General features: G+C 33.0%; 2 protein-coding genes across 4 annotated transcripts; one reads left to right on the top strand and one right to left on the bottom strand.

The window, feature by feature from the left end:
• Nucleotides 1–6,135: 6,135 nt before the first annotated feature.
• Nucleotides 6,136–8,090, top strand: LOC114726022 (cytochrome P450 77A3). The gene has a single exon (XM_028912593.1). The coding sequence runs from the start codon at nucleotides 6,390–6,392 to the stop codon at nucleotides 7,935–7,937; it is 1,548 nt and encodes a 515-aa protein (XP_028768426.1). The 5' UTR covers nucleotides 6,136–6,389; the 3' UTR covers nucleotides 7,938–8,090.
• Nucleotides 8,091–10,450: 2,360 nt separating this feature from the next.
• On the bottom strand, nucleotides 10,451–14,220 carry LOC114726016 (RING-H2 finger protein ATL39). Of its 3 annotated transcripts, XR_003738472.1 has the most exons (5): nucleotides 13,661–14,220; nucleotides 13,355–13,452; nucleotides 11,679–12,119; nucleotides 11,087–11,177; nucleotides 10,451–10,749 (listed from the first exon to the last, which is right to left on the bottom strand). XR_003738472.1 is itself a non-coding variant. In XM_028912581.1 (4 exons), the coding sequence occupies exons 1-3, from the start codon at nucleotides 13,817–13,819 to the stop codon at nucleotides 11,702–11,704; spliced, it is 675 nt and encodes a 224-aa protein (XP_028768414.1). In that variant the 5' UTR covers nucleotides 13,820–14,220; the 3' UTR covers nucleotides 10,451–10,749; nucleotides 11,679–11,701. The 3 variants fall into 3 exon arrangements, 2 of the variants coding, with proteins under 2 accessions (XP_028768414.1, XP_028768413.1); XM_028912581.1 differs by lacking the exon at nucleotides 11,087–11,177; XM_028912580.1 differs by lacking the exons at nucleotides 10,451–10,749; nucleotides 11,087–11,177 and having other exon boundaries at nucleotides 11,561–12,119.
• Between the last annotated feature and the right edge of the window lie 2,109 nt (nucleotides 14,221–16,329).

Here is a 16,329-nt window from a genome sequence, read left to right as displayed (position 1 = left end):
GAATTTTGTCAAGCAAGGATAGAGGATCAACTTCACGTGCTAAGAGACTGTCCATCAACTAGATTAGTTTGGCAAAAACTACTCTCAAGAGATAGACAAAGAACTTTCTTCAGCATGAGCTGGACTGAATGGATCATTCAGAACATGACAAGTAGAGGAATGATAAGACAAGAGGAGAAATGGGCAGAGCTATTTGCCACAAGTTGCTGGCATCTGTGGAAATGGCGAAACCAACAAACTCACGATCCGACATTTGAGCGGCCTACTCAACCTGAAAGAGTCATCTTGCAACACGTAAACAACTATAGACAACAACACATGACAGACCCTTTCAGCAGGATGGAAACAACAGAAATACAACTGAGATGGAACCCACCAGCTTCGACGTGGTGCAAATTGAATACAGATGGAAGTGTAAACAGAAGAGGCGAGGCAGGGTGTGCTGGAGTAGTCAGAGGTGATGGAGGAGAATGGCTGGGTGGATTCGCTAAGCGACTTGGCAACTGTGATATCATAAAAGCAGAAACGTGGGGAATTCTTGAGGGGCTTCAGATGTGCTGGAGAATGGGCTTTAGGAAGATTGAGATAGAGTGTGATGCAGAAATAGTGGTGGAATGCATCAAACAGCAAAAAGAAATCCCAGGCTGCTATGCACTGTCACAGAGGATCTATACCATGATGCGGGAAGATTGGAGATTATCCTTCAAACATGTTTACCGTGAGTGCAATAGGTGTGCAGATAGTTTGGCTAGATTAAGCATACAACAACACGTAAGAGACGCTTTTTGGCAAGCACCGCCTGAAGAGATCGTGAGGATCCTCCACGAGGATATTTCTGGAATGGGCACCTGTAGATGGATACCAATGTAATTTAGCTTAGGCTACCTTTGTCACCAAAAAAAAAAAAAAAGAAATACCTAAATGGACGAGTCAGAGTACAAAAGGGAGGAAAAGACCGTATGACTTAGAGACCTATGGGCAACCCCACTTGTTTGGCTTGCTCAGAGTAAATATCAAACAAGCCATCCCATCAATATTAATGTCTTGCCGACTTTGTAGGTGCTTTGATTTCTATCAAGCATTTCCACCCCACAATCTCATGCTTTTATTTAGCCTCCTCCTTTCCATTATTCTGGTCCTAGTTTTTTATATCTAAAACCCAAAAAAAAAAAAATTGTGGATTGGTCTTGGAACTTGTTTAGACAAGAGTGTTTAGGCAATTCCAAAAATACTTTTTAGAAATACCTTTTTGTAAATTTATACAAATTTTTTTATATATTTATTTCGTATACTGTAAAAATATTTTTAAAACCATGTTTTTGTTCTTACCTGCACACCCCCTAGGTATGCTTGGCAGCTCAGACATGCTCATTAAAGTGTTTATAGATTGAGAAAATGTCTGCAAGTCCTTATCACTGCACATTATTTTTAATCAGGTTTTTTTTTAACCACACCCTTACTAATTAGGTCTTTGTAATTTTTTTTCTTTTTATCGCATCTTTTTACTTGCTTTTTAGGTCATTAATTAGGGAAAAAGTTATAGAGACTTAGGTTAATTTTCTCTTATAAATATTATAGCAAGTTCTTATATTGATTACAAAATTCAAACTTAAGTTTTAATTTTGTGTAGTATGAGCCACATCCTTATTGGGTATGCTTAGTAATAAACCATTGGTTGCAGTAAAAAAAAGTGGATTTTAGCTACAGCAATGTGAAAGTAAGAAGCAGCACTTAAATCAACATTTAATCATCTATTGACTTTTTATGTTGCTTTAACAATAGATTTGTTATCTTTCAGATATGTCTTCTTCTGTGTTGATTGGGGTAATAGTGCTACTTGCTCTATATAATTAAACTTGGAAAGGATTGATAGAAACAAAATAAATAAACAATAGATCTCTCCTTTGGCTCATAAAATATATTGAGGTCCAAAATATTACTCGGCCTTTTGCTTTATAAAGTTAGGCTGCCATACCAATTATGTTTCTTTTGTTTTGTTACGTAATACTATCCCCGCTGCTTAATATAAAAATTAGTTGATTAATTTGAGTAGAATAAAAAAATTAGTTGAAGTAGTTATTTCTAATAAATAGATATTATATTTTGTAAAATATCTTTACTAATTATGTGTATTAATTAAACCTATCATTTGATAAAATATCAAACATGTGCAACTACTATATTAGGGCTGCCTTGAGAAAAGATTAATAAATATAAGAGACAAAATAAATTAGAATCTTATATCTAGTACTCATCTGATTCTAAATATAAGATTATTATACTAGGATCTTATATTTAATACTCCTCCAGTTCTAAATATAAAACCCATCCGATTCTAAGATCTATATTTAGAATCGGAAGAGTACTAGATTAAAAGTGAAACTAGTTGTTGCGGTAAGAGAAATAAATTATGGGGGTGTTTGGATAGAAACCAAACCATAGTTTCAGAAGTGCTTTTACGGATTACAAAGTAAATATGTGGAGGAGGTTACCTCGTTTTGCGGAAAAGTGATTCTGAAACCGTTTTGGTTTTGCCAAACACCCCCTATAATTTGGTAGGACCATGGACACTATACCTGCGACAGGGAACGAGGACAAATTTGATACGGATGAGACTGGCAGTGGTTGGCCGGTGGAATTCGCACGTCTGATGTTATGATGAAAGGTCTTATGATGTTGTGTTTTTTATCAAAAGTTGTTGCGATGTTATTTTACTAGGTTTGAAAATAAATCATACACTTCTTCTAATTAGGTTCGTTTCATACACAAAAGCTAAGAATCAAGCTCTCGACTGGTCTGTTTTTATAATTAGACTTTTATTACATACAAAATACTCCTTCGGTCCTTGATATAAAACCTATTTAACTAATTTGATTAGATTAAGGAAGTTAGGTAAGTTAGTTAATTATAAGAAAAGTGACACATTTTTCCTAAAACACCATAATCATCTTTCTTAATACCCCATTCCCCTCTTCTACTTGATTATAGTTGAAGAAGTATTCATAGGGGTAATTTAGAGAAAATTGATAAATATGAGAAATGGGTCTTATATTTAGGACCAAAACCAACTCAAGAATTGGGTCCTATATTAAAGACCGGAGGAGTAGCTGATAATTTAGAATTTCTGGAAGAACATATACTCGTATTTCTTAACAATGAAAAATAGGTGTAATTTGGACTTCCATGCCTTGAAGACAGAACAGAGTCTTTTTAAAAATAATACTATCTCTGATCCTTAATATAAAAACTAGTTGATTAGTTTTGATAGATTAAAGAAACTAATTAAGTTAATTATTTATAATAAATAGGTGTTGTTTTTTTTAAAAATATTATTAATAATCAGATATATTGGTTAAAAATACTATTATTATAAGGATAATCTTAAGAAAAAATAAATAAATATAAGATAAGTGAATTAAAATATTATATTTAATATTAAAATAAAAATTAAACAAATTTTTATATTAAGAATCAGAATTAATACTACATCCAAAGTTCACATGATAATGAAGCGAAAAGGAGAGTCTTGTTCTAACAAGTTCCCATTGCTTTAAATGAGGGAGGGGGCAAGCCAGCACACAGTATTACATAGGAGTATTTGCAGCTGTGGGAGGATTCGGAAGCCCTTAAAATGCGTGGCAAAACAGGTCAGTTTTGGATTTGTCAATATTGTGTGCGCATTAAAGTAAGAAGCAATAAAATAAATACTACCATTTGATATAAAAATTTGTTTGATTTTCATTTTAATTTTAAATATAAAATTTTATTTATAATAATAATAGTTTTAGTTAATACAATAGATTAGTGAGAATATTTTAATAAAAATAATATCTATTTATTATAAATAATTAACTTAACTAATTTTTAATATGTTTAAATTAATTAACTAATGTTTATATTAAAAATGAAAGCATATAAACACTCATAAAATGTCCGGCAAGGTGTTGACTTTTTTTGGATTTCTCCCTCCGCTATCCCACATCCTTTAGATGCACGCTAAATCCGGAATCATCTCAGATGAGACTTTCCCGGATCGAATCCATACACTGGTGGGTACGTGGCGCCTTGCCTTCCCTTTAGGCGGACCAACCCTCGCAGGCGGCAAGGTGTTGACCTTAAGCACATACAAGGACAGAGCAATTACTGCCACTCCAGGGGCGTCTCAAAATTCAGAATTGACTGACGAGGACTCCATTTCTTTTGCTTTTCCTCGCGTCATTGACCCTGTATTTGGTACGAAGGAAATGGAAAAGAAAAACAAAAGAAAAAAATTCTAATAAACTTGATTTAAAAAGTAAAAGAAGGGGATTTTTAAATTTTCAATAAAACTAAAATATAAGATAAAAAATAACAAAAATTAATTAAAGATTTTTAACTCTATATTTTCAAAATTTTAAAATAAACCTATTAAAAAAAATTTTCTCCTTTCCCCACCCCTCGATTTTTCTCGTAGCAAACGGACCTCCAGACACCTAAATCTGTGAGCCCCATCATTTGTCCTCTCATCTCATAATTTCGCCTTCAACCAAAAGCAGTTGGCTGCATTCAATTTCGTCACCATCACCCGCCATTTTCGTCAACGTCATGCTTTCTCCTGTCAAAATTGTATTACCTCTTGTATTGATTATAAAAGCTAATTAAATAATTTAAAAAGATTAAAAAAGAGAGTTAAGTTAGTTATTTATTATATGTGTTGTCTTTTTTAAAATATGTTTACTAATCAAGTGTATTGGCTAGAACTACTATTATTAGAAGGACTATCTTGAAAATAAATAAATAAATATTAGAAACAAAATAGATTGAAATCTTATATTTAAGATCAAAATAAAAATCAAATGAAGTCTTATATTAACAATCGGAGGTAGTACATTTATTGTGTATTCCTTTGACAAGAAATATATTAACAAAATAAATGGAACCAAAAATATCAATTTCACACGTATTTAGAGAATAATAATTTTAAACTTGATATGATAACGCAACCTCTTTCACCCTCTTCAAAACAAATTAACTGACGTTTGATTTTAATCTTCAGCTACGTTTATAGCTTTAGATTAGACACAGGCCAATTCTGACGCTTCAGAAGTATTTTTTCGAGATAAATTTTTTTATATATTTATTTTGTATATCATCAAAACATACTTTTAAAATTATAATTTTGATTTTATCTAAACATTTTTTTTAGTCTGCTAGGCAAAGATGCCATTCATTTTTCACAAAGATGTGAGTTTGACTATCAATGACCTCATTGATGCTATCCGTAAATAACTCTCAAGTGATTTTCAAACCTTCAAGGGTGAGCAAAAGTAAGTTTTGAGCACCTAAATCACCGGAATTTTTTCTTAAAAAATAGCAAACTCATATATCTATATATATATATATAAAAGAAATACAATGACTCGCAAATAATAAAACAAAATCTTAGGGAGGAAAAAAAACAAGATAAAAGAAAGGGGCTCCATCCCATTATGCAATTATTTCTGCCCATAAGTGTATTTTTTATATTATCTTCTCCTGAAATAATTGTATTAAATGAAGCTCTTCCAGATCTTTTATAAACTTGAAATTTAGAAAAAGGTATGACTCACATTATAAACCTCAATTTGATATTTGCTTAAACATTTAACAGTGAATGTGTAAATTTGCTTCAGAAGTTTTCACTCAGGAATGTTAGGCATTCGAAAAAATTTTCAGAACAAATTTATCTTGAAAATTTAAAATCGTAACAATATTATCCTACTTGTCATTAAAAATGTTAATGGTCAACTATTTTAACAATTAACATTATTCAGTAAAAAATAATATTGTTATGATTTTAAATTTTCAAAACAAAATTTTTTTTCAAACATATTCTAAATACTTAGAACTCTTGAGTGAAAATTTCCTTAACAAATTTGCATCTTAACCCAATATTTAATGCAGTTTTTTTTTTCCAATTTTGTCCTCAATTATTTATTTTCTCCCCCTTACCATATTCTCTTATAACATTTTTTCACATATTCTTTTAAATAAAACTATATTTTTAACCTATTTATTGTTTTTAAAAAAATATTAACTCACTAATCGTTATTCTTGAATTAATTATTTGAAGGGAACAGTAAAGAGCATACAATTAGCCAACATCCATGCTCCCGCAACTGATTAACTCAACCCTCTATTACACCCTCGGCACAATTTCCTACCTTCACGTTTGCCGTAGGAAACAGTTAGACTGTACTCTACTTGGCTTCGCAACCACCACTGTCTATTTTGGTGGGCACAGTGGCACCTTTTGAGAGTGGCTTTAATTAATCTCACCAGCAATTTCATGCTCCTTCCATTTTTATACCCTCTCCTTTACTTCATCCTCCATCTCTTCCTTCACTTTCTTCCTCATCTCCTTTTCAAAAATGGCACTCCTCTCTTTTTTAACCTCTTCTTCTCCTCTTTCTTCCTCCTCCTACCACCTCATCCTCACCCTCTTGGCTTTCCTCTTCTCTGGCCTCATTTTCTTGTTCACCCACAAATCCAAAAAGCTTAATCTTCCTCCAGGTCCCCGTGGATGGCCTATTGTCGGGAATCTATTTCAAGTGGCTCGTTCTGGGAAGCCCTTCTTTGATTATATTGATGAACTCAAAACAAAATTTGGGCCAATCTTCACCCTCAAGATGGGTACAAGAACAATGATCATCCTCACTGATGCCAAGTTGGCTCATCAAGCTCTGATTGAAAAGGGTCAAGTTTATGCCACTAGGCCTCCCGAGAACCCTACAAGGAATATCTTCAGTGCCAACAAGTTCACTGTGAATGCAGCAGTTTATGGCCCAGTTTGGAGATCACTCAGAAGAAACATGGTGCAGAACATGCTTAGCTCAAGCAGGATCAAAGAGTTTCGAAGTGTGAGGGATAACGCAATGGACAGACTCATCAGTAGGCTCAAAGCCGAAGCAGAGGCCAATGATGGGGTTGTTTGGGTTCTCAAGAATGCAAGGTTCGCTGTGTTTTGCATACTTGTAGCGATGTGTTTTGGATTCGAGATGGATGAAGAAACAATAGAGAAAATAGATCAAGTCATGAAATCCGTTCTCATCACCTTGCACCCCAGAATCGATGATTACTTCCCAATTCTGAGCCCTTTCTTCTCAGAACAGAGGAAGAAGGCTTTGAGTGTTCGTAAGGAGCAGATTGAGTTCTTAGCCCCAATCATTGAACAACGAAGAAGAGCAATCCAAAATCCAGGTTCTGACCACACAGCCACGTCGTTTTCCTACCTAGACACCCTCTTCGATCTCAAAGTTGAAGGAAGGAAATCCGGACCTAATAACGCAGAATTGGTCTCACTCTGCTCGGAGTTCCTCAACGGCGGAACAGACACCACAGCGACGGCCGTAGAATGGGGAATCGCACGGCTCATAGCGAACCCACAAATTCAACAAAAGCTGTTCGACGAAATTACTCACACAGTCGGATCCAAAAAGGTAGATGAGAAAGACGTCGAGAAAATGCCATACCTGCAAGCCGTAGTGAAAGAAATCTTGCGCAAGCATCCTCCGACGTTCTTCACTCTCACGCACGCAGTCACAGAGCCAACCACACTCGCAGGATACGACATCCCTATCGACGCAAACATCGAGATCTTCACTCCAGCCATCGGAGAGGATCCGAAGCTATGGTCCAACCCGGAGAAATTCGACCCGGACAGGTTCGTCACCGGCGGCGAAGACGCAGACATAACAGGGGTATCCGAAGTGAAAATGATACCGTTCGGCGCCGGAAGAAGGATATGCCCTGGATTGGGTATGGGAACAGTGCATATTCATTTGATGATGGCTAGAATGGTGCAGGAGTTCGTGTGGGAAGCGTACCCGCCGGGGAAGAAGGTGGACTTCACCGGGAAATTGGAGTTCACGGTGGTGATGAAGGAAAGTATCAGAGCTAAGATCAGGCCCAGAAGCTGAAAAGTGAAAAGTTGTTATTTTACGCGTGTGATATGATTTATATCTTGTTTGTGGTTTTTCTTTTAAAACAATACAATTTCAATCTAATATTATATATTTATGTATATTATCTATTTCTTCTTAATCATAAATCATAAGAACTGTTTTTTTTGGGATGTTTTTTGAGACCGTGATAAATTTAACTAATTCTAAGGGTCATGTGCTTTTTACGTAAATTCTAAACGTCCTTCAAATAATTATTTTTTTGAGCAAAGTCCTTTAAATAATTCTAAGGGTCATGTGCTTTTTACATAAATTTAATGTATATCACTTAAATAATTACTCTTCCGATTCTTAGAATAAGACTTATTTAACTAATTTGATTAAATTAAAAAAGTTAGGTAAGTTAGTTAATTGTAAGAAGTATGACATGTTTTTCTTAAAACACTGTAATCATCTTTCTTAATATCTTTTTTTTCTTTTCTACTTGATTATGGTTAAGGGAGTATCCATAGGGTTAATTTAAAAAAATTTATAAATATGATAAACAAGTATTATATTTATTGTTAAAATTAACTTAATAATTAGGTTCTATATTAAAGACTGGAGTAGTCTAATAATGTGGATTATAAATAGGAATAGGAAGAAAAAATAATTTAATGGGAATGGTTCCACTTTAATCAGATGAGAACAAGTTACTAGAATTCTCCGGTTAAATTTTAATACTTTGTATTTCGTTATAAATAAGAAAACATATCTCAAGAAGTTTGATGGGGTAAAGTTATGATAAATATAAGCAAATAGATTGATTTTTTTTAAATGGAAATATAACAAAATATTTGTCATCAATTTTTGTGATTATTTTATTTTATTTGTCATCTATTTATGTATACGTATTTTATCTTTTCAAAATAGTTCATAACAAATATTCGCCATTTGTACGGTGAATCTAGAGAGCAGAGAGTTGATTCTTTGATTCCAAGGTCTCATTAATTTGGTGAAAGCAACGCTTTCATGGAAGGAACCCCATGAAGAGCGTGAGCTACGGACGTGTCACGCCGCAGCATATATAAAAAGGCTGAACTTTATAATAATAATAATAATTTTATGTTGTGGTACAATATAAGATCATGAAAAAATCTCAAAAAGATAATTGTTAAATTTTAAAATAATAAATCAGAAATTATTATAAAAATATGTTGTTATTTACTTTTTGAATGTAGTTATTTTCTTTACAAATTTAGTAATCAATACTGATTTAGAATTTTAAAATTTACCAGTTATTTTTTTGAAATTTTTCCTAAAATCATTCTCATCTCGCTTTACACAATACTTTTTCAAAATATATGATTTATTTGTTTAACTAAATTATTTTTAAAAAGAAATATATCGATATTCAGCATCAATGACATAAATACTGTTTTTATTTTTATGACGTTAAAAGTATGGAAAAATATTATAAAAAAACTAAGAAAGTATGATTTTCATGAGTTTTTTTAGAGAAAAGCATTTTTTTTAAAATTTTGTAAATAAGCACTAACAAGAAATTTAGTTTAAGTATTGAGATGCAAATTCCACAACGAATTAGTTTTAACTTATAGTCATTTTTTCAATCATATACTACATCCGATTCTAATTATAAGATATTATTTACTCTATGTGAAAACTTATTTTACTGAAAACTAAATTTCAGGAGTTTTTAATGATATATCATTTGCAAGATTTAAAATTGTTTTGAGAGACTCATAACCCCTGAAATTAATTGAAAAAAGCCTAAACTAATTATTCTTTACCTAACATTTTAACATGTTATTAACATGTCAATTATAAGTATTACACTGGTTTTTTCACTTTATTTCATATGTAACATGTTAATAACATGGATATTTAATGCGTTAACCTCGAAATATTTCATATTATGTTGCCTTTGTATTCATTTTAATGTATTGATTATGTGATTAATATTTGTTCAAGGTACTGTTAAATACTACCTTTGGTATTTACTATAAGACCTTATTTGACTTTTATTTTGGTCCTAAATATAAAACCCCAGTCTATTTTGTTTCTAATATTTATGTATTTTTTTTCAAGGTAGTTCTTCTAATAATAGTAGTCGTAATCAATATAATTGATTAGTAAAGATATTTTAGAAAAGATAACACATATTTATTACATATAACTAACTTAACTTATTTTCTTAATCTCTTCAAATTAATCAATTAGATCTTATAATTAAGACCGAAAGTAGTACTCCTCCGATCCTTAATATAGGACCCAATTGTTGAGTTGGTTTTGGTCTTAAATATAAGGCCCATTTCTCATATTTATCAATTTTTTCTAAATTACCCTTATGGCTACTCCCTCAACCATAACCAAGTAGAAGAGGGAGATTGGATATTAAGAAAGATGATTATAGTGTTTTAGGAAAAATATATCACTTTTCTTATAATTAACTAACTTACCTAACTTTCTTAATCTAATCAAATTAGTTAAATGAATCTTATATTAAGAACCTATTAAGAACCAGAAGAGTATTAAATATGGACATATCTTATAATAAGAATTCGTCTCTTAGTTTGTTACGTCACAATCAAACCCCGTCGGCCAGATTGTGGAAGCAGCAGTGCTGCTACAGTTGGGGGTGATGGGGGAAAGAACTCACTGACCGCAATTTTCGCCGTCCCACATGCCTTCCCAGACACTATTGCATTTATGTCCCTTAACGGTATCACACCCGTCTGCGTGATGAAACTCACCACGTCGCCATTTGAATTTTCCTGCCCTCTCCACCACAGTGCACGTGGAGTAAGGAGCAACCATGTACGTATGTGAACTGAAATGGAAAATACATTTAAGGAGAAATTGAAGGCACTAAAGAAGATATTTAATTATAAAAAATCCTAATAATAAGTGATTAGGATTGCCAATTATTGACTTTTGAGTAATTGTATCTCCCCAATTATTTAACTTCCTGCTGTTATAAATGCAACAAAACAAAATTGAGGCCAGGTTTATATTGTTCTTTTTTTTTGGGGGGGGGCCTCTCCTGTTGCAAATATGGACCAAAATTAACTTTATATTATAATTCATATTTAATTAATCAGCTTATAATCTTAAACCCAACCACCAAAATTCGGTTCAGTCCAAACTGATTAAAAGCTGTAATATACCCTTTATGGACCACTTAAATAGCCTAGTAGGTCAGATGAATGGCAATGCAAGTGAGAGTGGAGCTCCAACTCTTCAATAAACATGAAATATCCAGGAGGAAAGATCAAGAAAGGAAACTGAGAGTAAATATTACTACCTCCGATTATGAATATAAGAGTTAGATAAGGAACTCACTTTGATTCTAAATAGAAGATTTCAGTCCATTTCGCTTCACAAATTTATAAATCCTCGCTTAAAGTACATAACAAGATGGCTGCTAATTAAGAAGTAGTTCTAAGGCAATTAATTAAAAATCGTCAGTAACATTTATGTGAAGCTAAGGCTTAAGCAAATTTAGATTAAAAATTATCTGACTGCGTTAATAATTTCAACAACAACAAAAATTACATGATTCAAACTATAAAATGATTTATATGAAAGAGAGTTGAGTTTGAGACTTGAGACTTGAGAGTTTTCAAGAAAGAAGACAGTGAGACAACAAAAGATCTCTACTATATATACAGCAAATCAATTAAAATTAAGAACAAGAAGCGGCCCCCCAGCATATTACTTTACTTTACTACAACTAAGAAGCATATATAATAACTCTACCTCAATTTCCTGTTCAGGCCACATTAGCTTAAAGGGATTGATGGGCTCTCTAAATGCTTCTTTTCTGCATCTTTCATGGACTGATCAACATCACTTAAATTGGTGACATTCTCTATAGCAACCGTTCCACCACCTTCAGCTGCGCAATGATCCTCTTGTATATCAGAATTTCTTGATGATAACTCATTATTAGACATCATACAGTGATAAGGATAAGCCTCGATAGATTCCACACCAAAATTGGATCGAACAACAGCACTGAACAATGGTTGCATTATGCGTTTCCTCTCGGATGATTTGCGCAATGAGATTCGACAAACTGGGCATGTTGAATGTTGCTGCAGCCATAGGTCTATGCAGGTTGCATGGAAGAAGTGTCCACAATACGGGAGGATGCGTAGTACATCCTCACCTTGGTATTCCGATAGACAAACTGTGCATCTATACATCAACAAATACAAATGTTCATAAGAAAGACATAATTATCAGAGAATGCCCCAATCTACAAGGCTTTTAATAAATCCAAAGTCACCAAAAGTAAGAAATAAGAAGTCATATTGTGATATCAGCACAAGTGCAGTAAGTGGACAAAAAAAGATTATGATATCAAACTCTATTCAAGAGACTGCTGATGAACAATAGTCCTAATCCAGCTAGTGTAAAAACATTATCTGTACCATGAAGAATAAACGAGTCAAAACATACTTTCTCTGAAAAGCATACCGTAGAAAGATTTTTCTCAGTTATTCAAGGAGCAAGTGGGCTCCGCATCACTGATTTGAACATCAGGCAAAAACCGGACCATTCTAAGCTCTTCATTATGCAAAACTGAAGAACGATCATAACAAAATGGGGCACCAATAAAGAAAAAAAGTCATTTCTGTCAAAGTGGGGCAGAAAGAACATGGATCATTCTTCACATCCTTGGATCAAGTCACAACAGTGATAATACCTTCCAACTAAGAGAATAAAGTTAAAAATGGTGGATTTGCGTCTTCAGAAGGACATGATAAGGAAGGGCACTCGTGGCCGATGATGCTCATACCAAAATGCAATATGTTCCTTTTTCCTAACTTCTACTTGGGACAGTAAGATTATCCCAACTTTTTCCCAGCTTAACTAAAAATAGTTTTATTAGGAAACAGTAATTTCCAAAAGCGTACTGAACTTTTCCCTTATAAAACTGCAACTTCACATAGAAGCAGAAAGTGCTGGGAGAATCAAATATATATATCATCAGTCTTTCCCTGGCAGGGGACTGACTTTGTCAATCAATTAACAGATTAACAAGGGAGCAAACATATAGTAGTATCTAAACTCATGACATAGATGGCCATAAACCCAGAGAGTGCATTTCATTCACTCACACAAGTCCTTCATTGACTACGGTTCCTGGCAATGTTCAGAGTCGACTTCATTACCAAATCCAGTCTCCATTTTTATTTTTCAAATGAAATGACCAATGAGTAACGTATACTCTGAAATCAACTTTGTTCCTGATTTTGAAACAAATTAATAGGAATAAATCTGATCTTCAAGCACCAAGCAATACTTGCCAAGTCAATATACAATTATCCATCATTCATGCCCCTTCCTATATTAAAGAGAGCGCATGGGAAAACAACATCGACACTACAGATGATGATAATATTTCAAAGACAGAGAAATGAACATACTGAGAATTTTCTGCAGCAGCAAAGCATCCATCACTGTACTTCTTCGTTGGGAAATTCGCTACTGCTATGGGTTCAAGACCATGAAATCCTCGCTCCAGCTGAACACGGGAACATGTTCAATGAATAAATCCTCAGAGCAAATGAAATGCACTAAATGGAAATAGAGCACTGTTATGAAAGGGCAAATTCATAAAATGCAATTAAATTACATGATTTTATCAAACAATTGAACGATACAACTTAAGAAAAATAAACACATTACAAACAGAGAGACACGAGGTTGAAACAACGCAAATCGATGCTTACCAGACTGAGATTGGATCTGGAAGCAACAAGGAGGGATCGGCGAGAAGCATTTAAGTGAATTCGAGCACAGATGAGTCTAGTGCAAACGAAAACGATAAACATAGTGCTCACCACAAATCCAATCACAGTCATCACCAAGTTAACCCCAGAAGATATCATAACGACCAAAATTTCCCAATCAAACGCCCCAAATTCAAATTCGAAACGAGAAACCAGCGAAACCAAACTAACACATACGAGCGATCACGTCCTTCATTGTTTCAAAAAATCAGACAACCAATTCCAAGTACACAACGAAGTAGGCCTCTTGGTAGCCCAGGTGTCATCTTCTAGTGACACCCAGTGGCGAGCGAAAACGAAGTAAATCAAGAAGGGGTTGTCAATCACACAGAATCTTTTTTCCCTCTGAGGGAAAGCTTGAGAACTGAAAGGAAACAAAGGAGGAAGTAACTGTTGTATTGAATGGTGAAACTGAAAAGGTGAAGCCTAGAAAGTGGAAGTGCCATGGAAGTGAGGAAGTGAAGTGGATGGGACTGAGAAAGGACAGCGTTGGATTGGGAAGATGGAGAAAGGTGTCATTTTGATGGATGCAGATTTGGAGACCCCTTTATTAGAATATAAACGGAGGGATAGAAGAATCATAATTGGGAGCGATGATGCCAGATATTTTGATTTTTTATATACCTTTCCCCTGTAATATTTTAATTAAATATAATATATAGAATTTAAATAAGATTAATTAATTGGGAGCAATGATATTTTGCTTAAAAAAATTAATTTGGGAAAATATAATTAGAAAAAAAATTAATATAATTTTTGGTCCCTTGAATTTGTTTTTGTTTTTGTTTTAATCTTTTAAATTTTAAATAATAAGTTTTAATCCCTCAAAAATAAAACGATCTAAATTTTTATTAAAATATAAGGTTCAATATTTTAAATAAAAAAATTTAAATGACTGAAATTTATAATTTATAATTTAAAAATCAGAATGAGAATAAATAAGTTATCCTGACCCTTGAGAAAAAAGAGGATTTTGTAGCACTCAGACCAAAGCATCGTACACATGTCTTATCTGTGACCCACGTGTTAAGGTTTCCCCACTGTCATTATTCGGAAAATGACACAGAGCACCGCATTGGACTTGATGGATTCATGCCGGAGAAGGGTGTCCAGAAATTCGTTATCGTTTTGATTTAATTAGAACACAACGCTACTACGCAATCTTCATAGTTTTTAACGGTTAAATTATGACACCTACGTTCCATCCAATTTAGGTTCAAAAATTAACTAACAGTCAAATCAAAACTATACGGTCTAAATTGTACTGAGCTAAAAATTAAAAATGGGTTATAATTGAATCAAAATTGTAAAAATTAAAAGATTGATTTTAAAAAAAATTAAATGAAAGTTTATATTTTGAAGTTGGAAAATTAAAAATTGGAAGAAAAAAAGATTAAGCAAGCTAGGCTTTGATTTGCTAGCTAGAAAGTCATTAATTAAAGACTGTTTATACTAATCAGACCAAACTTCATTATAAGTAAATAGTAATTACTTTATTACCAAGGAACCCCTTAAATGGCATTATTTAAACAGTAGAAAAAGACAGGTAGTTTTTTTTTTTTTTTGGTTACAAAAGACAAAATGATATACATATATATGTATAAAGCTTTAAACAGAGTACTAAAACATAAAAAACTTGCTGGCCCAAAAAAAGACATAAAAAAACTTAGGCTATGTTCTATAAAAAATAAGAAAATACAGCTTAAAAGAAAGAATATGAACATCATGAAGAAGAGCTAGAATTTATTGCCATGTGACTGATGAAACTTGATGTTCGTGAGCAGTTATAATATTAAAGGAGATTTTTTTTTACCCAAATAATGTGCAGATTTAAATGATTTTTTGGTTAAAATAAATGAAGACAGAGGTAGTTAAGCTTCAAAACTTTATGGATTACCAAAACTAGGATTACGCGTAACCTTTAGATTCCACTTGGTATAAAGTACTGAAAATAAGGGATAAGAATTGAGATTGTAATTGAAAAAAATCATTAAAAAAATATTTAACATGAATAATTACTTATTATATGGGATTAGATGAACCTATTGAAATAGGATTGGAAAATATCACATCCTACCATAGTATTCTCCAATCCCACATATATGGGTTTGTTTAATTCATGTAATAAGAAATTTCTCATACTAAATATGTTTTTAAGAAGGTTTTTCAATCTTAATTACAATCCGTATCCCTTATTTTTAATGTTTCGTATCAGATGGAAGCTTATAACCCTGAATCCAATGCCAAAACAACCTCAATACCCTCGATCCCAATTCTTCAGGCTGGCTTCAGGACGAATGGATAGATCATCATAATCCAAATTCTCAAATCTAAGGGACAACGTAGGGGAATTTTATCAACAACAAAAAGATGTAGTTAAGCAATATCAAAATCAGATAGCTTATGTTATTCAACTCCTCGGTATTTACAAAAATAAATGTCTATGATATATTTATAAAAAAAAGAATCAAATAAGGACTTGTTGAGCGCACACAATACTATGCATATATTGTTTTCCTCCTCATCTCACAAGCATCAATTCAGCAATCAACCAATAACTTTATAATCTAGCAATATAAAGATTTCCTGATACCTGAAAGGTTACAAAC

The sequence above is a fragment of the Neltuma alba genome, unplaced genomic scaffold (assembly GCF_004799145.2).
Source record: "Neltuma alba isolate B1F8T4 unplaced genomic scaffold, ASM479914v2 tig00012322_pilon, whole genome shotgun sequence".
Classification (NCBI taxonomy): domain Eukaryota; kingdom Viridiplantae; phylum Streptophyta; class Magnoliopsida; order Fabales; family Fabaceae; genus Neltuma; species Neltuma alba.
The sequence above is the reverse complement of the archived record's forward strand: the minus strand, read 5'-3'. Positions and strand labels throughout refer to the sequence as shown.